The sequence below is a fragment of the Verticillium alfalfae genome, genomic scaffold, assembly GCF_000150825.1.
Source record: "Verticillium alfalfae VaMs.102 supercont1.11 genomic scaffold, whole genome shotgun sequence".
In the NCBI taxonomy this organism is placed as follows: domain Eukaryota; kingdom Fungi; phylum Ascomycota; class Sordariomycetes; order Glomerellales; family Plectosphaerellaceae; genus Verticillium; species Verticillium alfalfae.
The window spans coordinates 148894-173473 of record NW_003315028.1 but is presented as its reverse complement, the minus strand read 5'-3'; the positions used below and the strand labels follow the sequence as shown (position 1 = coordinate 173473).

General features: G+C 55.4%; 8 protein-coding genes across 8 annotated transcripts; 1 reads left to right on the top strand and 7 right to left on the bottom strand.

Moving 5' to 3' along the window:
- Positions 1–1500: 1500 nt before the first annotated feature.
- On the bottom strand, positions 1501–3250 carry VDBG_07889 (gamma-glutamyltranspeptidase; the record flags this gene model as incomplete). Its single annotated transcript, XM_003001584.1, has 2 exons — positions 1501–2815; positions 2880–3250. 2 exons carry the CDS (start codon positions 3248–3250, stop codon positions 1501–1503), a joined length of 1686 nt encoding a protein of 561 aa, XP_003001630.1.
- A 1451-nt stretch (positions 3251–4701) lies between these two features.
- On the bottom strand, positions 4702–6107 carry VDBG_07888 (conserved hypothetical protein; the record flags this gene model as incomplete). The annotated part of the gene is made up of 3 exons (XM_003001583.1): positions 4702–4737; positions 4919–5494; positions 5565–6107. 3 exons carry the CDS (start codon positions 6105–6107, stop codon positions 4702–4704), a joined length of 1155 nt encoding a protein of 384 aa, XP_003001629.1.
- Positions 6108–6979: 872 nt separating this feature from the next.
- On the bottom strand, positions 6980–9978 carry VDBG_07887 (predicted protein; the record flags this gene model as incomplete). The annotated part of the gene is made up of 4 exons (XM_003001582.1): positions 6980–8298; positions 8662–8691; positions 8760–9499; positions 9554–9978. 4 exons carry the CDS (start codon positions 9976–9978, stop codon positions 6980–6982), a joined length of 2514 nt encoding a protein of 837 aa, XP_003001628.1.
- Positions 9979–10371: 393 nt separating this feature from the next.
- Positions 10372–11197, bottom strand: VDBG_07886 (conserved hypothetical protein; the record flags this gene model as incomplete). Its single annotated transcript, XM_003001581.1, has 2 exons — positions 10372–10624; positions 10676–11197. The coding sequence occupies 2 exons, from the start codon at positions 11069–11071 to the stop codon at positions 10424–10426; spliced, it is 597 nt and encodes a 198-aa protein (XP_003001627.1).
- A 352-nt stretch (positions 11198–11549) lies between these two features.
- On the top strand, positions 11550–13092 carry VDBG_07885 (NADH-ubiquinone oxidoreductase 51 kDa subunit; the record flags this gene model as incomplete). Its single annotated transcript, XM_003001580.1, has 3 exons — positions 11550–11825; positions 11880–12867; positions 12923–13092. 3 exons carry the CDS (start codon positions 11550–11552, stop codon positions 13090–13092), a joined length of 1434 nt encoding a protein of 477 aa, XP_003001626.1.
- Positions 13093–13908: 816 nt separating this feature from the next.
- Positions 13909–14613, bottom strand: VDBG_07884 (predicted protein; the record flags this gene model as incomplete). The annotated part of the gene is made up of 1 exon (XM_003001579.1): positions 13909–14613. One exon carries the CDS (start codon positions 14611–14613, stop codon positions 13909–13911), a length of 705 nt encoding a protein of 234 aa, XP_003001625.1.
- A 3208-nt stretch (positions 14614–17821) lies between these two features.
- VDBG_07883 (metalloprotease) lies at positions 17822–18834 on the bottom strand (the record flags this gene model as incomplete). The annotated part of the gene is made up of 4 exons (XM_003001578.1): positions 17822–17864; positions 17930–17962; positions 18012–18529; positions 18598–18834. The coding sequence occupies 4 exons, from the start codon at positions 18832–18834 to the stop codon at positions 17822–17824; spliced, it is 831 nt and encodes a 276-aa protein (XP_003001624.1).
- Positions 18835–21650: 2816 nt separating this feature from the next.
- VDBG_07882 (conserved hypothetical protein) lies at positions 21651–23385 on the bottom strand (the record flags this gene model as incomplete). The annotated part of the gene is made up of 3 exons (XM_003001577.1): positions 21651–22591; positions 22644–23211; positions 23350–23385. 3 exons carry the CDS (start codon positions 23383–23385, stop codon positions 21651–21653), a joined length of 1545 nt encoding a protein of 514 aa, XP_003001623.1.
- Positions 23386–24580: the final 1195 nt, after the last annotated feature.

Below are 24580 nucleotides of genomic sequence, written 5' to 3'. Positions count from 1 at the left end.
AGGACAGGAGGGTCCAAGGAAGATGAAAGGCAACAATGCTCCAGTTCGGCATGGAGAAGCCGCACGTGCATCGGCAAGAACATCAGTCTGCTTGAGATTTACAAGGTGGTGCCGAGTCTGCTGAGACGCTTCGAGGTGAGTACTCCGGTGACGAGCTTATTGGTTTCTAAGCTAACCATTGTATCAGATCAACTTTCAAGATCCGTCGCGGGACTGGGAGATTGTCAATGCTTGGTTTGTCAAGCAAAACAACTTCTGGGTTACCTTTGATAAGAGAGATATTGTGCAGCCGGTGGCGGCCTAGATGTGTTGACGATTATTAGCCGGTCTCATCAGCCGTTTCCTGGCTGGCGGAGTTTGGCGATGCTGTTCCTATCTACTACATCTGGTTATAGAGCGCAAGCCAATGAAGTACACGAGATTATGAATAAACTTTGTCCCGCTGCTGCAGACGGCTTGAGATGTTTGTGGCCTCGCGCGTCCCGAGTGAATCGGCTTCCCAAAGTTTGAAGAGACTTCTAAACCTTCGCCCGCACTGTACGCAGGATTCAACTTTTCGTTTATAACTGCGACTGGACTCCCGTCTTTGCGAACGACTTAACCAGCGACAGGGTCAGGAGTCGCAGCGCCGCCTGGGTCAAGTTGGTAATGTATGCCTCGGGAACGCGGCTTCTGTAGAGCAGACTGTTTTCGGCGATTACGGGAGGCGGGGTTTGTCTGCGCTGTTTCGATGAGTTGGTGGTGGCCCGTTACGCCGTCATCCCATGGAGCCTTCACTAGGACGTGGTTGTTTGGGACATGGCTCATTTCACAGGAACAGGGCCTTTGTATTTCGAAATACTGTAACCAGATACCTCGGCGGTAGGACGGAGGAGACCTTGCAATGGATATTGAGACGTACCAATGGCCCCCAAAATGTAGGCCTGTCATCAAGCTACCCTGTTCCCCAGAAGACGCTTGCTTGGGGGTGAATATCCGGCATCAACCTGATCGTGACGTACTTTGCTGATCCGCATGTTTAACCACTCCATGCATGACGGCCATGCGATTCGGGCGAGCACAATGCAGGTAAATATGGCGAGACCTCTTCATGGTAGCACCTTTGTTTATTGTTTGTTACCCGTGGAGTAGCCTCAATGGGCGATGGTGGCCGTTGACGGTAGATGGGATTGAGTCCCGACAGCGGAACAGCTCAAACGAGCTACGAGTCTTCGTTTGGCTGAATTCATTTGACATGCTCGGAACCGCGACCTTGATCGCATTGCTGGAATGTTGACCGCCACAAAGGTTAAGACTTCATCACGGTGAATTCTGTTCATGGGGTCCATGACTACTTGTCAGAGGCCATGAACCTGTCTCCCCCCTGATGTGAGGAGACCACTCGCGCATAACATTCCACCTTGTCACAGAGCCGAACACAAAAGCAAGCACGAACAAAGTGAAACGAAGTAGATCAAATAGATACCATTGTCTCTTCAACCTATTTACATCCCAACACATCTACACGGCGTAGCCCCCCGAGTTGGTCTGTCTGGGCTCGCCCGAAGCCTCGAACGTCCCGTTCGTCAACAACCGCAGTCCCTGTGCCGAGCTCTGTCCCGGCCGGACATACGTCACATTGTGACCCAGTCCCTTGAGGAACGCAACGGTGCTGTTGTCGTACGCCCACTCAAACGTGATCCTCTCCGGCGACAGCTGGTCGTGCCAGCGCGGGAACGCCAGGGCGTCGTGAATGTTGAGCCCCTTGTCGAGCACGTTGTGGATGTTCTGGATCGTCGAGGTGATGATGCGGCTGCCACCCGCCGCACCGATGCTCATGTACAGCTTGCCGTCGGCCGTCTCGATGATGGTGGGCGACATAGAGCTCAGGGGTCTCTTGCCGGGGCGGATAAAGTTGGCGGGGCTGGGGATGTACCCGAATGCATTCGTCACGCCTGGGATGGAGAAGTCGTTCATCTCGTTGTTCATGATGACGCCCGTCTCGGGAATCATGACCTGCGAGCCGAAGAGAAGGTTGATGGTCGTCGTCATGGAGACGGCGAGGCCGGAACTGTCGGCTGACACGATGTGAGAGGTTCCAGGGGTCTCGAGGGACTCAAGACCGGAGGGGTCGTAGTACGAAATGTTGAAAGCCTGCGTGTCGGAGATTTTGGAGCGCACTTCGGCGCCGACTTCGGCGGAGATCATGCGTTCCTGGAACTCGGCGAGACCGTCGACGAAGACGGGGTCACCAAGGGACGAGCGTTGGCCATAGGCGAAGCGAGTTGTCTGGTCGAGACGATGGGTGGTCAGGTTGACCTGCTCAGGATCGTCAAAGCCCTCGTAGCCCGCGGCACCATTGAGGGCGCTGAGGACCACGATACCGCCCGAAGGAGCCGTGGCGCTGGTCAGCTTGAAGCCGCGGTAGTTGATCTCGGCGGTGGGGCGGTGGGCAATGGTGTAGTTCTGGAGATCCTCCAACGTCATGGTGCCGTTGAGCTTCTGGAGATGAGCGATGGTGGCATTGGCAATGGCACCAGTGTAAAGAGCATCCGCGCCCTCCTCGGCGAGAGTCTCGAGAGTGTTGGCGTACCGCTTGCGAGTAATGGTTTCGCCAAGCTCGAGGCGCCTGCCGTGGGGAGCAAAGTCAATGGCCCAGGTAGGGTCGTCGGTCAAGAAGGTCCCGCCAACAGCGTTCATATAATAGATGAGGTCCTCGTTGACTTTCCAGCCGAAGCGGGCCAGCTTGATGGAGGGCGCAAGAACGTCCTTCCACGCAAGCGCGCCGTACTTCTTGTGGACGTACTCGAGGCCCCTGGGTTCACCTGGAACACCACTGAGACCATGGTTAGCACCTCGAGAGCTCCCAAGCGCTGATCATAGTTCAAAGTTGCACATACCTGGCAAGACCTCCGTAGATGCTCTGGTCCGGATCGTCGACGTACATGTCCTCGTACGCAGCAGCCGGGGCGGTCTCTCGGAAGTCGATAAACTCGTACTCGCCTTCCTCAGACCGAACGACGAGGAAACCACCTCCTCCGATACCACTGTGGTACATGCCCGCAGTGCCGACACAGAATGTGGTGCCGACAGCAGCATCGACAGCGTTACCTCCAGCCTTTAGCAAGTCGGTCCCAATCTTGCTGCAAATGTCGAGTTCCGACGCGACGGCGCCGCGACGAGGCTCGCCTTTGCATGTCGGCGACGACAAGGCGGGCTGGACCGCCGCAAACAGCAGCGGTCCAAGGACAGTCGACCAGACAGGAGCCATGACGAACCAGAAGAGAGACAAAACACTCTCAGCTATCGAAGAAGAAGCTGATCGGCAGCAAGAGATAGAGGAGAAAACCGTGGGACGAACGAACTTCGTTCCTCAAGCATGGTTCGGGGATCGCTTTTATTTTGAGGACGCCCTTGTCTTACCACATGGCCGGCCGGTGCCAATGACCCGGCCATCTGCATTGGTCGCCTCTTCCAAGACCCTCCAAGAGGGTCGTTGACCCGGTTGCTTGATGCACGCCCGCGTCGCGCCCTTTCAAGCAATTGGCCCATCATCTTGGACGGTGCCAGACAACGGGGTGTCGTACTAAGCGGAAACAGGACAATAGTTCACTCAGAAGCGGCCGATCGCTTCTCGATGAGGGGCATTTGCGGGAGGAGCTTGGGGGAGTGGTCGGAGATGCGAAGAAGCTCCTATCGCGTGATGACCAGGTTGCATTGTAGGATCTTGTCTACACGCGTGTCTAGACCTGCCAGGCTGCTGGGTCAAGGGCCAATTGACCACGCCGATAGCGGTGATATCGAGTCATTCGCGTGGACTCTGCGAGCTGGAGGCCCTAAGACCGCATTCAGGGAGGCAGGGTTTGATGGTGGTGAAAAGTGACGTTGCAGCCTTGGAGGAGCAGTCTTGGGCTCGCTTGGGTTTCCATTGGTGTTTTGCTAAGGTGCGGGGGACGACAGGCTGGAGTTACGTCAGTGGCATTGGCGGTTTGCCGCTTATTAGCAGATCGGCCCCTGTTGGTCCAAGTCGTTAGCGTATGCGGGGGGGCTGCCACCTGCTGTTTTAGGCGTGGCATCACCGTATCAGCAAATGGGGTCCACTAACGTCGCTGTAACTCCCCTGTTGAGCAAAAGCCTCCCGCAACCTTACTTGGAGGGCTCTGTTCTCGTGGCATCGGCATTATATCGACAGAGATGTCTTACAAAGAGTCAGTCCATCTACGCGAGGCTCCTCCTCGAGATCTTATTACATACTCATGAGATAACAAAATGGTCCTCATGAGCTCGACAGAACAAAGCGTGACCATCATCCCCGCATCTTGACCCTCCCACCCTTCCCTACCTGGTGCCTATGGTAGGTCAAGGATGCCCAGAAATCTCTCCACGATCCCAAGAACCCAAGAACTCAAGGCTCGTCTTGGCGTATGTCAAGGAAGGTACGCCGTGGCCAAGAATGTCCGATTTCAGGAGGGCAAGCAACGGAGGAACCCCTTCCTCTTCGTGAGCTTTCTCTCGGACTCAAGGCGGCGAGGATCCCCTCCGCGACACACCCAGCAGCCGCTCATCTTAGCCACCTTTGTTAACGAAAATCCACCCATGCCCCAGAACCCTTCGCGCTTATCGTTCGGCATCACCGCCAGCTTCAGCATCTCCAATAGCGAGCGGCACGAATGCCGGCCCCGCTAGTGCCTGACTCGAGCCTCGTCTCCGCTCTGGCCGCTGCTACCCCGTTGCGATCTTGAGCCGATTTTTCCGGAGCTAATTGCGTGCAAGCATATCGGAACGTCAAGCGTACTTGTAAACTTACATCAACATCACTGAGACTGTTGAGGAGCAATTGACTGAGTGCATCCTGGATTATTCCACTTGTTGACTACGCGTCGCATATCATGACAGGGTAAAGATATTTCGGCGACGCCCAAAAGATGAAAAGACACACCCAGAACCCTCCGGCAATCCTGGCTGTCCTCCCCTCGGCCATCTGATGGTACCATCGCGGGACGATTCTCCGCAGACCGTCCAAAACAACCGTCTCCCCCAAGACGACCACAAAATTCGCAGACCACCACCATATCTCCTCCCAGAACCCGCATCTGTAGCCCTGCCACTTGGCCGCCCAGGCGTGAAATACGCCGCTCAGCATGAACACCATCCCGTTCAACGCCCACCGGCTCCAGGTCGTCTTGGCCTTCCCCGCGGCGTCGCAAAGCCCGACCCAGCGGCCCGCGAACTTTGCGTACCCCGACATGGTTCGGTAGATCAGGCGATCGAAGAATTTGACCCAGTAGCGCCGCAGCGAGTACGCCTGCCTGATGTCCCCGAACAGCGGCGGCCACTCGTGCGGGCGGTCGAGGCCCGCGGCGACCGCTGCTGCCGAAGCAAGGGAGTGCCACGTTGTGTAAAAGGAGTAGGCCGCCCACGTCGTCTCGAACGTCATCCACAGTCTCACAGCTACCTCGTGGGCGTCAGGCATCGGACCACGGCCGGGAAGGAGAAGACGGCGGAAGAAGACTTCCTTCGCGGGGGCAAAGTCATCGTATGTCGTGGGAAGATAGAGGCGCAGCAGCGGCGGCTTGATGCCGAACTCGAGGAGCGCGAGGAGGAGCGCGAGGGAAAGGCGACGAAGGACGAAGCGGAGCCGGGGTTCGCGGCGGACGGTGCCCCACGCGGTCGTGAAAGCTGCCTCCCTGCGGCCGCTGCTGGCGCTGGAGCAAGACCTCGTCATCTTTTCGCGTCACGAGGGTCATGGCTTCGCTTTCAAGGATGGGAACCTGGGGCGCTAGGCGGGTGGTGCCGATGCGCCTGCCGTTGAAGACCATCTTGTAGCCCTCCTTGACCTGACCGGCCCACGTGTCGCGCTTAGGCAGGACAATGCGCTCGAGGAAGAGGACGACGCCCATGTGAAGAGTGACGAGGATGGCAACCTTGATGGCAATGTCGGCGACGTGCGTGTCCAGCGATGGGAAGCCGGCGGCCGTGCCGAGCCTGGCGGCCTCGATGGTCTGCGTCGTGAGCCATGCCTGGTGGGCTACCAGGGCGAAGAGGAAGACGCGGGGGATCGGCGTGGCGTTTAGGGCTGCGATCGCGAGTGTGGGGACCAGCAGGAAATGGAGCAGGGCGATGTGCATCTTGACTGCCAGAGTCGGATCGGGAGAAAAGTCCTTGTCGTGGTCATTGGGAGCTTTCTGTAAAAAGCTGCACTGAAAGAGGTGAGATCTGGCATGGAGAATACATTTTTCTTCGACGGTGGAGGACAGAAGGCGGCGCCGGAAGGACCTTGGCGAGTTCCTTCCGTGAATGGGGTGATTTGCTCGTATCAGATTGATGGCGCACCCTCGAATAAAGTCTCCATCCAGGTCGGTAAGGCTGGCTTGAATTTAAACGGTTCTTCGGCGAGCCTGGGAACCCTTGCCAGTGTGGCCCGTTCGCTATGTGGCATCGACTCAGAGTCTGGCCCCTGAGCATCCCGATTCATCCACGACCTTGTGTATGACACGTCTCGTTTCATTGCTGGACGGACGCAAGTATCTCCGAAGTCTTCAGTACACTAAACCCCTGCTGCTTTCCAAGTAGGCCATGCATCATCAGTTTGTTGAGCCACGGCTCTCCCAATCTTCGACACCACTGTCGCTGTCATCTGCGTCGGATACAGCCTCACTAACAGAAGAGACAAAGTGGGCCGCCCATATGTCTCGCTCATGTTGAGTGCTCACGTTGTATCTGAAGGGCGAGGGGGATATGCGTGCTTCTCCCAGACAAAGTGTCCGGGCCGCTTCTTCGACACTGACCTCAAACACCCGCATGACCTCGACAAGCCACCTGATCCGTCTTGCATACCAGCCCTTGGGGAAGAGATCCGATGGCTGACCCTGAAGCTCGTTCCATTGCCGCTCCAGGGACGCAACATAGATCGCCAAATCGCAAGTTAGACTTTGCGCGAAAGCTTCTGGTAACGGAGGTAGAGCGGGGTGCACAAGTTTGATCTCATCATGGACGGAATCTACAATCCAATCACGGCGAGGCTAACAGTCTTGGTAGCAAAGGTCAATACGTTGATGAGACTTTGTTTGCTTACCTGCCAATTCGCTGGTCTGAGACGTCTGCTGCTTTTGTGTAAACGAGCTGCCGGAGATTGCTTAAAGCGAAGCAGAAATTCGCGTTGCAAAGTCGATAGAGGTCTCGCACGAAGATTCATCATGCTGCTGTCGAGACGATGTAAAAGGTGCGATTGCTCAACAGGGGTTTCGTCAATGTGAGTGTCCTTGAGTACCTGGTAGGATCCGTTTCTGCAACATCGGCAGGCATGTGTCATGCGCAAGGCATCGAATTCAAGTCTTCTTATCACACCAAGTAATGCCGTGCGACTTGATTGAACGCCCTGAAAGTCGCCTAGGAGAGACTGGTATTGCAGAGTGGTAATCCACGATGGGCAATGATAATCGCGCGGCCCTACGATATCCGCATGAATCCGTTTCTCGGCAGATGAACAGCCGATATCTGCGGATGTGCAGACGCATTTGCACCTGCCTCCTTTTCTGACGTTGGTGCCGGCGCGTAAAATGCGTCTGGATGAAAGCATGCATGAAGCTTTGTGGCCCTTCCAACTAAACCTCAGTCTCGAGAAGGCGGATGAGAAAGCATTGAGCCCGTACTTATCCTTGTGCTCCAAGTTTGATCCATGCTCGATACAGAACTCAACGAGAGAGTCCCGGTCCTGGTAAGCATGCTCATGAATGGCCAAGTGCCCGTAAGAGCTAGCCAAATCGAATCTGTTGAAGCCTCTTTGGACAAGATTCCGTGCTTCCTGCACCGTTGAAACTACATGCATGATGCTTCTGCCTCTGACCTCATACTTGATGATCGAAGAACTTGTCCACCGTCCCATGAGCATGTCGTAGATCTCCTGGTAATTTTTAGAGCGGCGTGACTCATTAACAATAAAACCTGCATGTACCAATCCCCCAATGACACTCTGTGCGACATCAGCTCCACGGAGCTTTTGAATTAGAGCCAGGGCGCTGGACACAATATCGATGTCCCCGTAGGAGGACATCAGTTCTGAGAAACTCGATCCAAGGCTGCCCATCGGAAGACTGGCACCATAAGTCAACAGTCGCGATATTGGATACCACCGTCCCAACCTGATGGCGTAGGCAAGGGGGGTGTCGCCGAAGCTGTCCATAACATCAACATTATGTCCACTGTTCAAAATCAGGTCCAGGATCTGATCGTCGACGACGGCGAGGTGTAGAGGAGTTTGACCTAGGGGAGTTGCGCAAGCCTCCAAACAAGGCGTCCTGTGGATCCAGACTGTTGTTTCTGCAATGGACTTATGCAATATAGCTTCGAGAAGTCCTGGCAAAACAAGTCCTGAAGTGAAGCTGATCAGCAATCGCATAAACTTGTTTGTGGTGAAGCGGCCTTGAAGCTAACCGGGACTGTTTGCAATCAGTGTGGACCAAAAGCCGATCAAAAATGGGTCTTTCAGTTTGTCGTTCGCACAGCCATGCGGAATAAATTTTAGAGATTGCCAGGCAACATTGCTTGGATCATAGCCACATTCAAGCAGAAGCTGTACGAGGCAATCACGTCCCTCGTGATCTCGCATTTCTGCACAGATACCCAGAACAATGTTTTAGTGTCAGCATTTTACCCATTCTCTTGTCATCGAAAGGGACATACTCTGGATCTGCATTGTGTTGACAACCAAGGCTGTTCGCAATGAACTTCGCGAGATCAAGATAATCTATCCGGAAAGAACTTCCCGAAAACAGTTTGACCATGGCCTGTGCCGAAGTCAATAATATGAGCCGAGTACCACAATTGGTGAGAGACTTGTACCTCGAGGTAACCTTTGCCCGACGGATCGACGTGATTTCTCGCCGTGGGTTCTCGTTGGAAGAAGTCCGAAAGTTGCTCTTTAGCTTGGTCAACAGTAACGAAATTTTGTATCGCTAGCCACAATATCTGAAAGCCCGGCGAAGTATACTTGACAATCTGCTGGGTCCGGAGCGTAGGCTGCAATGTGCGCATCCCTGCCTCTGAGATGGCCTCAAATCCAATCGATACAGCAAATGGAATGCCATACTGTGAAAAGGCTACCCGAAATCCCAGACGCACCCTCCGAGAGTTGCACAGGTTATCGTCGCAGTCGCTGAGATAAATTGACAGAGGTGTGTATTCGAACGCCCAGAACCTCCTCTGGATCTTTGCTGTAATATGACATTTACAGCAGCACCCTGGATTGCTGCAAGTGTAGACATCGTTTCGACGCGGTTGTCCAATAAAGCTGGTCGTTCTCGAGGTGAAAGTGTTGGGCTCGCATGTTGTTTCAACCTTTTCCACAGTCTTGTTCATAATGACTGTTTCAGACCTAGCTTGCTCGATCGAGGATTGAACAAGTAACATGTTGTCAGCTATAGTATCGGTGATGCAGAGATCTTCTATCGGAACCTTGACTGGCGGCAATTCATGGACTTCGATGCCAGGCTTGGGTGGAAGTTGGCGGGGCCTAACAACACTGAAGCACCCAATGAGTTACGCCGTCCGACTGCATTCTTTTACAACTACTTACGCGTGCAAAAGAATGACCTGAATCAAGGCCTGAATCTTCAGGCTTGCACTTGTTATCTCTTCCCGCAGTTGTCGATCGGCCTTATTGCTGACTAGTCTCCAACTTGGGCGGCGAAGCGATGAAGAGGACTCAAGTCTTTCGTGCAGCTTTGTAGAGAGTTTGCTCAAGGATGTTTGTATAGTGTTGAACTGATGCCAGTGATAGCCCGTCAAAAGAACATCCATGTCATTGTCGTCTCCTGGTTGCAAGGTCTGCAGCATGATCTGGAGGAGGTGGAGCTGCGTTTGCAAAGACGCGATCTCTTCAGCAGCCTTGCCCTTGACAAACTGATGAGCATCGTTCACCTTTTCAAGAGTAGCAGACACCTGGCCTATGAAAGCCATGATGCCCACGCCGGCGGAGACGATGCCGAATACTTCGGCCATGTTGGGCCATCCTTAGTCTGACAGGATTGATTGAGCACAGTGGATGGAGACAGAGAGAAGCGAGAAGCAAAAGGAGCGCAGTGCGAGGTGTCGGGCTCACTTCGGAAGGAGATCAGGCTGCATACAAACCACGTGAAGCATGCCAGTCTGCCTGATGGTGTGCCTTGTTGTGGCCGAGCCAATGGTGCGTGCGTAATGGGTGAAAGGGATGTGCCATGTGCAGGCGCTTACGATGCAGTTGATCCGTCGACTATGCATGATAGGCAGGTCTTCTTGCCACCAACAAAGGAGACTGCTTAGTGGTTTTATGGGAAACACAAAAGCCAACTGGACGTTGGTACATCTCGAGGTCCTTGTGATTTATGTGTATTTGGGTATCATGAGGCTGGAAATAGGGCAAGTAAGATCAAACTTCTGTTCTCGTTTCCGACGGCAGTTGCGGTTGCTACTCAGCTGCCGCTTGACGTCGCAGAGGGTTCGTCGGAATCAGTTTCCGCAATACATCGACCTGCTTTGCCTGCGCCCTGTGCTTCAGATCGACGACATCCCGCTTGTCTGTTCGGCGGCGCCCGTTTGAAAACACCACTGTGAAGTCTGGGATCTTCTCGCCGGCCCTGATCACCGTCTGTGGTGTGATGGTGCAGTTCTGGAGGGGATTAGCCCGTATCAATCGCGTGTAATGCTTCGGGCGGTATACTTTGCCAATGACGGCACCACTGCCGATTCGAGATCGGACGCCGACCACAGTGCCGTCGCCAATATCTGTACCGCCGGCCTCGATCACCGTGCCGACCTCAACGGTGACGTAGTCCCCCAATGTTACCCCTCCGCTGCCCTCGTCGCCGTCGCTGAGGCCGATATGTGTACGCTCGTGGATGATGCACCTTCTTCCGACGTAGATGCTCCCGCTCATTGACTCTAGCTTGGCTCGCGGATGGATGATCGTTTCGGACTGAACTGTGATCGAGTGGCTGCCGGTCAATATGCTATTGTCGGAGATCTTGGAGGAGGAAGACGCATTGAGAGGAGCTTGGGGCCCTGAGCTGGAGACGGGGGGAATGATCGAGCGACGCTTGCTGGTGGTAGAAGACATGGCGAAACAAACCCGTGATGTTATCGCAATTCGGTAGTATGGAACGTGAGAAGTACTAGAGCTCCATACTCCCCTCTTGTTGCACTCGCAACGAGGTTGCCCTAGATGGTATCCCGCATCGCTGGAAGGAAGCTTGGACCACTTTCAGACCATCTCGCGATGCTGGAATGGATCACGACCCAACCTTGCCAACCAGGGGCTTTGGAAAGGTTCAATGAGGTAAGCAGCATCCAGGTCACGTGCAAACACCGGCCCATTGCCCAATCATAATGCCCCAAAATCCAGGCGTCATCAAGATCATCTGGAGGTTGCCGAAACCTCGCAAGCTCCAGGACAACCTCAAATCCGACCCTTCATCGACGCCCCTCCCTGCCGGGACCCTCAATTCGTCAACGCCACCCGGGCAATTCGATCGCGAGCTCAGGCCTGACGACAAAACTGACACTCAAATTCACGGACCCCGCGCTCCCGCGACACGATGTCGACATCACAGCGGTTACCCGCGACCGCGGCCAACATGGCTCGCAACTACGCCACCGTCCGTAGCAGCTACGGCGGTCTCAAGGACAGCGACCGTATTTTCCAGAACCTCAACGGCCGCCTGCCGCCGACGCTTGCGTCCGCGAAGAAGATGGGTGACTGGCACAAGACGAAGGAGATTCTCGCCAAGGGACACGAGTGGATCATCAGCGAAGTCAAGGCATCCGGCCTGCGAGGACGTGGTGGTGCTGGTTTCCCCTCTGGCCTGAAATGGGTAGGTGGCGACTGTGATGTGCTCTTGTATAACGACGCGTGCTGACAGTGGTAGTCGTTCATGAACTTCAAGGACTGGGACAAGGACACCAAGCCCCGATACCTGGTCGTCAACGCCGATGAGGGAGAGCCCGGAACCTGCAAGGACCGCGAGATTATGCGAAAGGACCCCCACAAGCTCATCGAGGGATGCCTCGTCGCCGGCCGTGCCATGAACGCCACCGCCGCCTACATTTATATCCGCGGCGAGTTCTACCACGAGGCTGCTGTCCTCCAGACTGCCATCAACGAAGCGTACAAGGACGGGCTGATCGGCAAGAATGCGTGCGGATCTGGATACGACTTTGACGTCTACGTCCACCGTGGTGCCGGTGCCTACGTCTGCGGTGAGGAGACCTCCCTCATCGAGTCCCTCGAGGGCAAGCCTGGCAAGCCTCGTCTCAAGCCTCCCTTCCCTGCCGCCGTCGGTCTCTTCGGCTGCCCTTCCACCGTCGCCAATGTCGAGACCATTGCTGTCGCGCCAACGATCTGTCGTCGCGGTGGCAACTGGTTTGCTGGTTTCGGCCGCGAGCGTAACCAGGGCACTAAGCTTTTCTGCATTTCTGGCCACGTCAACAACCCCGTCACTGTCGAGGAGGAGATGTCCATCCCTCTGCGTGAGCTCATCGAGAAGCACTGCGGCGGTGTTCGTGGCGGCTGGGACAACCTGCTTGCCGTCATTCCCGGTGGCTCCTCGACGCCCATTCTGCCCAAGGATGTTTGCGACAACCAGCTGATGGACTTTGACGCCCTCAAGGACAGCCAGTCGGGTCTCGGCACTGCTGCCGTCATCGTCATGGACAAGAGCACCGATGTCGTCCGCGCCATCAGCCGCCTGTCCCACTTCTACGCACACGAGTCCTGCGGCCAGTGCACACCCTGCCGCGAGGGCAGCAAGTGGACCGATCAGATCATGAAGCGTTTCGAGAAGGGCCAAGGCCGCCCGCGGGAAATTGACATGCTCCAGGAGCTGACCAAGCAGGTCGAGGGTCACACTATTTGCGGTACGTTCCTTTCTTCACGTAGATTTTCATCACATGCATACTAACAGTGACACAGCTCTGGGTGAGGCTTTCGCTTGGCCGCTGCAGGGCCTGATTCGTCACTTCCGTCCCGAGCTCGAGGCGAGGATGGCGGAGTACGCCGCGCAGAACGGCGGCAACGCGCTGGCTGGTGGTTGGGAGCCGACTGCGCGCGCGCAGGGCAAGTTGGTCGCTCCCGGCCAGTAAAGGGTGCCTTAGTATGAAAAATGGAGGCTGGTATCGGCAGCCCAAGGGCTTGTACATATGTGTTCCGTACCTAGTTTGGTAGACTTTAAAGCTGTGGTGTTCGTTTGTTGTAACAAGAGAATTCGTTCTAGCGTTCTGTCAGGGCTCCTTGATAATTCTAGGCTTTGGTCCGAATGACGCCTCGCAGTCCCGAGATTTTGGCCCTGGTCCTCGAAGACCACTCACCACTCGACTGGCACTCTTGGCAGCATTCCAGATGGTTTGATATATGCCTCTCTGAGTACCTTGTTGTAACGTATATCCCATCATCGTATCCTGGTGCCGGGGTGCTTATCATCTGCCCTTGACGCCCATCCACCCCAACCATTCCGATTGGGCGAATGGCTGGGAAAACAGGAGCTCAAGGCTAACCTCAAACAACAACACGAGGCGAGCCCTTGTAGCCTACCTCACCGTTATTGCCAGCCTCAATTTGACATTTATCCTCCCGTCATCTTTAGATATACTTATGACTGATCTAGTGGTCTCGGCCGACACTTTGCATCCCTCATCGCCCAACGCCTAAGCACCTTCATCGCACGTGGCACTGGCCCCATCCGCCGTAGACATGGTGTCACATGTGATCGAGCAGTTCATCTGCTTCGGGACCGACATATGTGAGTGTGCTTTCATACTTCATACAGCGAAAGCGAAGATGGCATAGATCGAGTGGCCTCATGTTTTTTCACCACGAGATATTATCGTTGGGACGTTGCAACACTTTCCATCATAGCCCCTCAATCTTGGCCCCTCATCTTCAAAAGCCATGACTGACCATCAATAGTCGGACTCGAACGTCTCCTCCGCGGTGTCCAGGCCATCTTCCAGATATTCCTCGCCTACCCCCTCCTCCTCCCAGCCCTCTACCCCATCTTCACCGCCGGCGCCCCGCCCTCCCCGCGCCTCACCGCCCTGACCCTCGACCCGCTCAAGGCCCAGGTCAACATCACGCGCCGCGCCATGCGCACCTTCAACTTTGCCCGCTCCTTCTCCACAGCCTACGCGCTCGTCGCCCGCGCCGTCGCCGACCCTCAGCCCCTCGCTGTCCACCTCGACATCATCGCCTCGTCCCTCATGGGCGTCTTCAGCCTCCTCGAGACCATTACCCTGCCCGACATGCTCGGCGTCCCCGGCGCCGCCCTCTTCGGCGAGGCCCGTGCCGCCACCATCAACGTCGAGGCCCAGCGCTTCTGGTTCTGCGCCCTCGCCTGCGGCGTGCTCTCCGGCGCCGTCAAGATTGCTAATCTCGTCGGCGAGCCGGTGCCCGGGCCCCGCGCCGGCGCCCGAGGGGGCCGAGGACTGGAAGGACGAGCGGGAGAGGCTGCGCAAGGGTGTCGCGGCGCGGAAGGCGCACCGCGCTGGCGTGCGGAAGAAGGCGAGGGCTTTGCTGCGGCGCATGGCGGCGGATTCGCTGGATCTTCTGATCCCTGGGTCGGCTGTTGGGTGGGTCTCGAGCGAGCCCGGCACCATTGGGACCGTCATGCTGTGTACCTCTGTCCTGACGGGGCTGGATGTCTGGGAGAGGTGCGGGCGGCAGGTTGCTGGGCAGAAGGCTTGAGGCTCGGCTCATTGTTGGCGAGCGGCGGCCCGGTAGGTGGGGGACGCGGCACCTGAGCTGGGCTCGGTATTTTTCGGTCTTGCACGACATGGATCCCATTTTTAAGACTTTGTCTGAGCTGTCCGTCCTGGTGAATGATGAGACATCACCGTCGATATGTGACATCTTGGAATCATGGAGTTCTGTTGGTGCAAAAATATGGGCAACTGGTATTCTATAAAAAATGTACCTGAGACTATGAAGCACTTGATGGCTGCCAATAGAGAAGAAATAGATTGTAGGCCGCACGCCATGACGGCCAATACACTTTGAGGTAGTGTCCTTGACGCACCGTACGGGATCATTTTGATGCTTGGCTTGCCTGCGGAAACGTAGACGCGCTTGGCGCATTTGGCGTCTACTTCCACGGAAGCTAGGGGAGTTGTCGAGCCTGGAATTTGCAAGGCGAAGTCAAAGACAGTTTCGCTGACTATCTCATATTTGAGGGTGGTCGAAAACGGACAAGTGGTTGTACAGGAGACTGGATCCTCTTCAGGCGGCTAAAGCGCGTAAAGCGCACGAGGTTAACTGACTTCAGACGGGTTTGTCCTTCATCCCGGACTCCAATGAAATTGGTCCGAGGACAACATGTGCGACATCGCCATCACCACGTCCGACGTACGACTATACCGCGTACGTTGGGTAAGCATGAAGGTGAATGAGCGCGAAGTATGGCTTGGAGAGTGCGAGCTGTTTGTTGGCTCTTACATTCGGAGTCCGTACAGAAATTAGCTCTAGGCCAGAAGTATTGAAATACGAAACGACGTTGAAAAAAGAATTGGTGGTAAGCCACGACTCCATGGCTAATTTGTCTGTGTGACATACTGGTGCAACCACCCTGGTCTTGTGGTTCCTGGTCCATCCTACCATCTTCAGCTTGATGGTCGAGAACATCAATACAACACTGCTCACGAAAATTTTGGTACGGTCCTCCTGTTCAGAAAGACTGTTTTCACAATTCGTGGTGTGAGTCGCTGCTTATACTTATCGGCTACGCACTTTGTGGCCAAGGTGCAAATCTTAGTACAATGATCTAGTGGTCGTTACACATGTGAGTTGATTTGGCCATTTTGCTTGCCTGGCCGATCGAATTTCAGGTATGTAGCTGGCTCAGTCGTACAGGCTGTTCACGGATATCACGTGCTCGGTGTAGTGAAACTTCCCAAGTGCTAAAACCTGATTCCTTGAGGAGTGCTTGAACCTGGACGAACGAGTATGCATTCAGTTGAGCAGCTGCTCCAGCAATGCCATCTACTACTATCACTGAGAAGTTTGAACAGCGTCTGCCGACAACATATGAGTGTGACATATCCCAAGAAATGGAGTTGAATCAGCAGAAATTATCCCCACAATCGCATCCCTTCTGCTGTGCGATGGCATCGCATGGCGCCCATAACTCAACCTCTTTCAGCATTCATCAACAGGCTGTGAACAGCTCAGCAGGTCCTGCAGCTGTTGGAGCAGCATTGGCTGCACTGCCTCCGGCGGGCGCTTTCGCATGCGGAATGACAGCTTGGGTTGCCGTTGCAGCTTGTGCAAGCGTTGATCGCGATGTTGCGGCAGGCATTCTGGCACGCAGTGACGGCAGCACCACTGCATTGTCTCTCTGTACAGAATGATAAGACTGCAAGTCCAAAACCAGAAATAAGAACCACTTACTGTCCAGGAGGTTCGTGTTAGCGTCTTCCGGAATGATGTGGGCGCAGGATATGGCAGCCATGGCCAGAACAGAGAAGATAGCTGATGTCCTCATTTTGAGTTTGCTGATGCTTTCTTTGGATGTGAATATGGTGTTGATGCTGTAGCTGGCCTGAATGATGTATAATACAGTTTTCAAGGGGAACAGAGCCCTTTTTATATTCACCGACCTAACTCCTCGCCCGCCCCTACGTACCTAGCCAAGTTAACTCCTAGGAACGTCTCGTGACACAGAACGTCGTCGGTGGCGGCTGTCTCTTTGCGAATGCATTTGTTACACGGCTTAACTTAGCTAGACCTTCATCAAACCTAGGAAGTCTCACCCAGTATCATGAACTTCAAAGCGGTTCGCTTGTAAAAATGCCCATTTGGAGTCGGACGAACCGTCTCCGCAGCCACGAAACGGCCCCAGATGCGCCCAGCGCCTGGGAGTGGCGGCCGCGTATAGAACCCGCCACTCATAGGCGCCTCCCGGCTGGAAGATTCGCGGTGGCAGCTGCATGGTTCAATAGCGTTCAGCCCGCCTGCTGATCTCGTGACTTGCAGTGCATCTGTCTCCTCGCGCTCCTGCATCTTCATCTTTTGACTTGACAGAGAAGCTCGAATAGATTATTTTCGCGTAAGAGCAGAGCTTGAATCTCCCCAATGAACTATTCTGCTGTTCACGAATCGGAGGCAAGTCCTCCGGCAACTTGACAAAGATGTGGATTGTCGTCCAATGATTCGCCCTACAGGCTGGGCAGATTTTGTCGCTGGGACATGTACATAAGTCATGAGAAGTATGTTGTCATACTCCTCAAGGCTCATTTAGACAAGGTACAGCATACCCCGCCCAGCAGTCATCTTGTGGCGATCGTTGACATACACCCCCCTGGACGACAATCACAGAAGACTGGCGCGAGTACAGCTTTAAGCCTTAAGTCATGTCGACGCGGGTAAATGCTCAATCACTTAGTTCTACCTCTGGAACCAACAAGCGATTCTCCCTAAACACTGTCACAAAACACTCTCCCTGAGCAGAGAGATTCTGTTATGAGATTGATGAAACCCCAAAGAACACAACCACATATACATATCGGAACTCTGCAACGCACATGTTGTAGTTTGAGTCGATGCAGTGCTTCTATTTGTTTCATGATCCAACCACAACGACACACCTCGAGAGTAGTGGTCACCATCCACCAAGCCTACATGTTGATATGCCTCATCAATCGTCAATTCTATATACACGTGCCGTTTTCTTTTGAAAAGAAGGCCTGTTTGTCGGTTTCGAAGCACAATTACACTGAAGAGGCTCTGACTAAACTCGCCGCACCTCTCATTTACATGTTATTTCTGAAGGCCAATCCACATTAGTTCGACAATATGCAAATAACGGTCTGCCTAGTCCAGAATCTATTTGGTACGGATGTTGTACCAGGCGCTGCGCATGCGGAAGCTATGGGTCGGCATGTCAGCATAGGCTCAAGACGTGGCAGTCCTTATGAAGGCAGGGCATCTTACTTTTGGCCAGGAGTGAACTCATTCATACACGCGCTTGCAACCATTAGTAGACGTCAGAAAGAACGGGCAAAGGTAAGCATACTCATCGGAGTAATCCATGTAGTTGTGGATGGGGTCCAGACCCGGGCGGTCAGGGCAAGTGTCCTTGCCAACGGGGCAGCCGCCAGTAGCGTTGAGCATGGCAGGGGTATCGTGGATCATGTCACCGACGCAACCGCAGCCGCCGGAGAAGGTGTGGAAGAGGTCGAACCAGTGGCCAATCTCATGCGTGGCAGTGCGGCCGAGGTTGTAACGCGCCAGAGAACCTCCAGGGAGGGAGTCAGACAGGACGGCACATCCGTCGTAGATGAACTCATCAGACCCAGCGTCCCAGAAGTTGGGGAACGTGCAGTAACCGAGATAGCCGCTGACGTAGGGCATGAAGTAGATGTTGAGAGTCTCCTGGCCGCCCTGGCGCAAGGCGCGTCTCATGGGGATCTCGTCGAGATCCTGGGCCCAGCGGCGGTTGACGGTACGCGTGGTGGCGGTGAGGTTGAAAATGACATTGGAAGGGCCAAAGTCAGCGTTCATCACGTCGAGCTGGTCCTGGAGCGACTTCTCCTGTGCGGATGTCAGTATTACATGTCTTACTGTGCTCGACTCGTGCGGGCACCCATATCGATCCTTACGGTAAGATAGCCTCCTGCAACAGTCTCGTTGATGGCAAGGACGTGGAACAGAGTCGGCACGACGATTGGGTCCTCTGGGTGAAGCCCCCTGCGGTTGTCTTTCCCCTCGGCGGCGAGGCCGGCGGCGATAACGAGGTCGTCCATGGTCGGCTGGGCCGTACCGCAGAGACGGGCGGGCACCTGAGCCGCGGCCGTGGCGGCCGAAGCCGCGGCGATCCAGAGAAACTTGGACTGCATTTGGACGGACTGGAAGCGCGTGCAACGAACAGGAGTGGTCCACTTGACTGAAGCTCTCGGCCGGTGCTACATGTCGATCCCACGTCGAAGACATCTCGTCTTTATACTGCCGGTGAACCGACCTCCAACCCCCTGACTCGGGAGCTATCCGAATCTGCAGGCCCCCTCAGTGTGAACGACCTTCTTAGAAATGCCTACCTCATGTGTGAACCGACGCCGCAACTTATCGCTTCGCATGATATCGCTGGGGATACCGTGTAGGTGACATGGGTTTGGCGGGGTCTGTCCAGTCGCCTTCCTATTCGGTCTCGATGCCGGCCACCAACACGAGAAATCCAGGCCCTGTCCAAGGGCCAGACCCTGGTCATTGGCCGCACGGCATGAGAACCGTGGTCCGATCGCTGTGCCATAGCCAATAGCCACATGGACGTTGCTGTGACCTTAGGGCCCAGGGGTGGGTGAGATGAGGAAGGACTCGAATCTCCAGCAAACGGCCAAGAGATGGGACGCGTGCCAGAACTGTCGATAAGATGCCGCCAGTGCCCAGACAAGTTCGTCGCTATACCCGACTGAGCTGGTCATGCACAGCACAGCACACTATTGTTTTGGGGGTTAGATGGCGCTTGTATGCAATTGGGAGGTTCTAGTTGCCTAGGCGCGCAAGCACAGCAAAATTCCAGGCTTGACCGTTGTCAATCCAGCCTTGTGGTGTGGAACATCTTGCCCGCCACAAGCCTACCCAGCCTATGGATCATTTCACGGTCTTGTAACAAGCGAAGACCGAAGCGTCCATCAAGACCGACACTTTGAGCCCTTTACCTGTCAAGGACCGTTGATGATTGAGGCCAGCTCACGAGCGTGCCTTACATGATGCAATCCAACGTTATGGCCCCTGGGTTCCACAATCAGTGACACTTCGTGCACGTCTGCCCCAACCGCTCATCGGACATATTTCAACAGCATGCATTACCTCCGGCGGTGAATCTTATTCGTAGTCACCAAGTTCCAGTCAGAATCAACCTCACTGGCCTCTCGCCAGTCTCTTGACATCGCCACAACAACGATTGCACCCACACCCGTATATTCGCCAGTCTTGGATGGCCTCATGATCGCAGTTCAGCCCGGAGCAGGACCCTCAGGGCAAGGAGGACTAGTAGAATCTATCACTCGAAGGAGACTTACCGCGACAAATGGAGCTGGGTTGTCTATCCATGTTCCTACGCCAAAGAGCTCGACACCGCCCGGGAGGATCTGAAGCGTTGTACCCGACACAGACTGAGTGCTTTTAACGCCGAAACGATGGACTATGTCTTTGCAGAGGACCCCGCGTTCGAGGATGCTTCAGCTGTGGAGCTGCGGCGTCGCCTCCAGGCCCTGACGCGGCAAGATGCAGGGGAGGGTTACAATCTAGATGCTCGTCTCGGATCACGGGATGCCAGGCTTGCCAGGCATGAGTTCTTCCCAGGAGTTGATGGCGATGCGCTGCGGCACGGTAACGTCGGTCTCTTGGGAGCTGGGTGGGTGAGCCCAGGAGCAATGATTGGATGAACAGTAGGATTAGCACCATTTGAAGTATACGCTCAGCTGGGACGTCCCGACGTATGGTATGCTTATTACAGACTGCCCGACAATGGGGGATTTGCTGACTGGTAGGGGGTTTTCCGGGCTCACAGTCCTCCAAGTGATAAGATCTCAGCCTGTCAGACACTGGAGGTCCATCTGCCCAATAAGAAATGCAATACGTAGTGATTCTCTAAGAAGTCCCATCACTAACAGCGTACCACCGCTTAATCCATCGCCTCAATAGTTGGAGCCTTAGTCTTGGCTGATGTCTCTCCGTGCGATGTACTATGAGGTAGGAACATAGACCCACCGCGGCCTACTTCGCTGGCCAGTGGCTTCAGAATTTGAGCAGGTTCAGCAGACCGGAAAGCTCGGATAACTCAAGACACGAGAGGCGATTTAGAGAGGCTACAATTGTAGCCGTTTCAGGGAGACTCATGTATGTCAACACCTTCTGAGCCTTTCCATGCTGTCGCTCGGCCTTGATAATAGGTTTCAGGCCCGCTTGAATAGGAAAACTGCCGCTCGATCATATCCCCTTGCAGACGTCTTATCTCTTGTTCTTGCGAAGCATCGAGAAAGCGAGAACCCCAGCCCAGGAACCCCTGCGTCAGTTGTCTCAAAGGTTTGAAGCTGGCTTTGAGGCTTTACCAGCCGCATGACGCCCGTCCGAAGCTTAAATGCACAGAAGTCTTCGTTCATCTCAGCTAATCATTGAAACCCGTGTCAAAGAGTCCATAACCGAGGATTCACGAGACTCCCGTCTTCCCGGCGGTCTCAACGTCCGGTAGGTGCTGGGGCCAGGGTCTTCAACGGCTGAACGTAATAGGACCGGCTTGCGAGACTTCTGCTGGCGCGGCGATGCAGAATCTGGGCTTGGACAGAGTGATACCGCTTATGTCAAAGATTGTGGGAAATCGGCCAGGCCTGCTGCGAGGGCAGCTAAAACCCATTGTTCGCGTTACTGTCATGCGCAGGACGTGCGAACGGAGCCGAATACTACTGCACCAGCCTTGGCAAGCTTTTAAACAAGTTTCCATCTGCAGCATCATGGGTGTATTGTGACAAATGTCGATTAACTTGCATTCGCTACACCGCGAGTTGGGACATACGCCGCAACCTTGGGCGACGAAGTATGTGGGTGCAAAAAGCCGAGTCTATTCAATCCGCCACGACTGTGCCAACATCATGCTTATCCATGTGGCCGTTCCACAAAGCGAACAGAAAACTTCGCGCACTACTTCCTATCACCATCACATAGCCCGGCGTCGACCGGTGATCCGGAAGCGTCCCGTCTCGACCGACACCTTCCACCCGTCCTCTATCAGGGCAGCAGCTACGCTCTGACGCATGCGCGAGACGCCGCCGGCGCTGTGGCGGCCGAGCCCCGTAATGACGGTGAAGCCGTCGCGCGCCTCGAGGTCACGGTATTCGCCGAGCCCCTGCCACCAGGCCCAGGCGCGCTCGCGCGCGATGCGCACGCCGTCGGCGACCTCGACGCCGTGCAAGTCGATAACCTTGCGCGAGCTGTTGTCCGTCACGAGCATGTCAGCGGCGACGCTGCGCGCCTGGGCGTACGTCTGGGCCTGCGCGCGGCCGCGCTCGGCGTAGTAGGCCGCCGCCTGGCGGTAGAGCGGGTTCGAGCCGCCTTTCTTGAAGCTGGCGGCGGCAGCGGTGTACGAGTGCGAGCGCGCCGCGGCGTGGGCGCTCGCGGCGTGGATGGCGTCCTGGTAGGTCAAGGGCTGGCTGGACTGCGGGATGGGCGGGGGCGGGGGCGGCATGGCGGAGGAGGCGCCGCGTTTGTGGGCCTTGGAGCCCGTGGCCGGGATGAAGCTTTCTATCTCGGCGCCGACGAGCGGCGTCAGCTTGTAATCGACGGCCAGTCGTTGGGGGCCGAGGTGCGCAAAGTAGGTGTTGAGGAGGGCGGCCAGCTCGTCCACCCACTGGTCGACGTCTCCTGCGATGCCGATCAGTGGCGGCATGTACTTTTCCGGGATGCTGCGGTAGAGGTTGGAGAGCTCTGTCACGCGGGCGCGGCTGGCGTCGCTCGTAGCGCGGACGCCTTGTTGGATGTAACTGTCTAGATAGTCGATGATTGTCCGCTCGCGGGAGTAGCCTTGGAGGCGGAAGACGTGGGCTGCTTCGTCGTAGGGCAAGTCAAGTTTCTCTGCGATGAATAAGATGTCTTCAAGATCTGTGCTGTGGCGTGAGTGGATGTCTGGTATGAGAGAGGTAGGGATCCTCACATGTGCTGTCACCTTCTCTTTCCGTAGGGGAGCTGGGCTCGGTATTTGTGGACGATCCGGTCGCAGACGAGCCTCCCTTGCGCTGCTTCTTCTTCCTCTTCTTCTTGCTCGAAGAAGTAGTACCTTCAGGTTGGAAAAATCCATCAATTCCCTTCTTCCGCTCACCCGTCGATTCAAGATACTGGGTGTTGAGCAAACTGTCCATAGCAGTGAAGAAGTCGCCGTGTGATTTCTTAAAGGCGAGCTGGATGTCGTGGGTCTTGAGGTCGGCAAACATATCCTGAAGCTGGCGAATCTGAAAATCGTCAGACTGGCCCTCAAAGGCGGTGATCCGAGGAGACGGTCCATCACCTGGCTCGAGAGCCGGGCTCGTGATGGCCGTGGTGCAGGAATCACTGTCGCGATGGTGTGAGGCCGAGTCGTGCGACTGCGCCGAGCTGTCTCGGGCGTCGTGGGCATCGTCTAGGGCTCCAAAGGCGTTGGCCACGCCACTCGCGTTGAAGCCTGTCGCTTCTTCGAGGACGACGTCCGATGCGAGTGTTTTCAGGATATCGCGCGCCGCCTCATACTGGGCAGGATCGTCCAGGTCATGGTCAGTTGTGATGGCGATGATGAGAGACTCATCGAGTAGGGAGGCGAACTCCTCCTGATTTCGATTCCTCGTCAGAGAATGCAAGGACCTCGGAGGGGGGGCGTCATGACTTACTACTAATTCGTCGTGCTTCGTTTTCGGGCCGGACATTTGTGGCTCATTCACGGGCCTGCGCCTGAGGGTTCTCGTGATCGCGGGGTAAGAGAATAGCGAGGGTAGGTGGGAAGACCGGATCGAAGATGTTTCATAATGAGACAGCCGGGTGAATTGCAGTGTTGTATAGTCAGTCCTCCTTCGTCTGACGGCAGGCGGAGACGGTGCGCCGCGCTGGCCGATCACAGGTGTCGCGTTGGTTGGCAATCAGACGCTCGCTTTGCCGTCGCGCGTGTGTACGGAGGCTGCAGAGGGGTGACCGCAGGCACGTTGCAAGCACAGCTGGTGTTTGTCTGTCTCGAGAGGAGATTCGAGGGATGGCAGAGGACTGTACAAGGACGGGTTGATGGTCGCGATTGATACGGTCGCGAGAGATGTGTCAGTCGGGGTACCTTTGGTGAGGTTACTTTCCTTGGTGAGGTTCCTGACCCTGGTGGTGAGGTCAGATGAGTCGTTGACGTCGCTACCCCAGACTCTGCTCCAGGCGAGACGTGACTCGACATTCGTCAAGCTAAAATTGTTGCAGTGGCCGCCAGGGCCCGCCTGCCTGGCGCTTGAGGGACATCAGGAAAGCCCTCATCCGGGTAGGTAGGGAGGTAGGGTACCTTACCCAAGGCAAGTACTCTTTCTACTAGATCATGCCAGACAGCCAGCCCATGCCCTTTCATTTGGGTTTGCCCTCGTTGATCCGATTTCCTTTCTTTTTATTTTCCCTTCTATGCGAGGCCGTTTGGAAAGTATACTGCCGCCCACTAACATACCTGGAGGTACACTTCATCCCACCCCAGCCGAAAGCCAGAGACCGGCCCGAGACCAGTCCTTCCCGAATCGGGCGGGGTCGCCCATCAGAGGCCCCTCCGACGACAGCCTCGCCGATGTCAAGTGCATGAAGTATGGCGCCAAATCCCCTAGATTTTCGCTATGATCCCGAATCATTTCTCTCCTCGGTGCATCCGTCGTCATTCGTGGCACCACGACGCACTTCGGCATCATGGGCTCTTCCGTCGATAACAAAACGCCTACGGGCGAGAGCCTTGACCAGAGGTTGCATGCCCTGGTCGAACAATACAAGGCTGAGAATCCAAAGTCCGCTGCCTATCACCAACGCGCCCGCAATGTCGTTCCGGGCGGCACCACACGAAGCGTGTTCAGCACTGATCCGTTCCCCCTCACGCTGTCAGGCGGCCAGGGC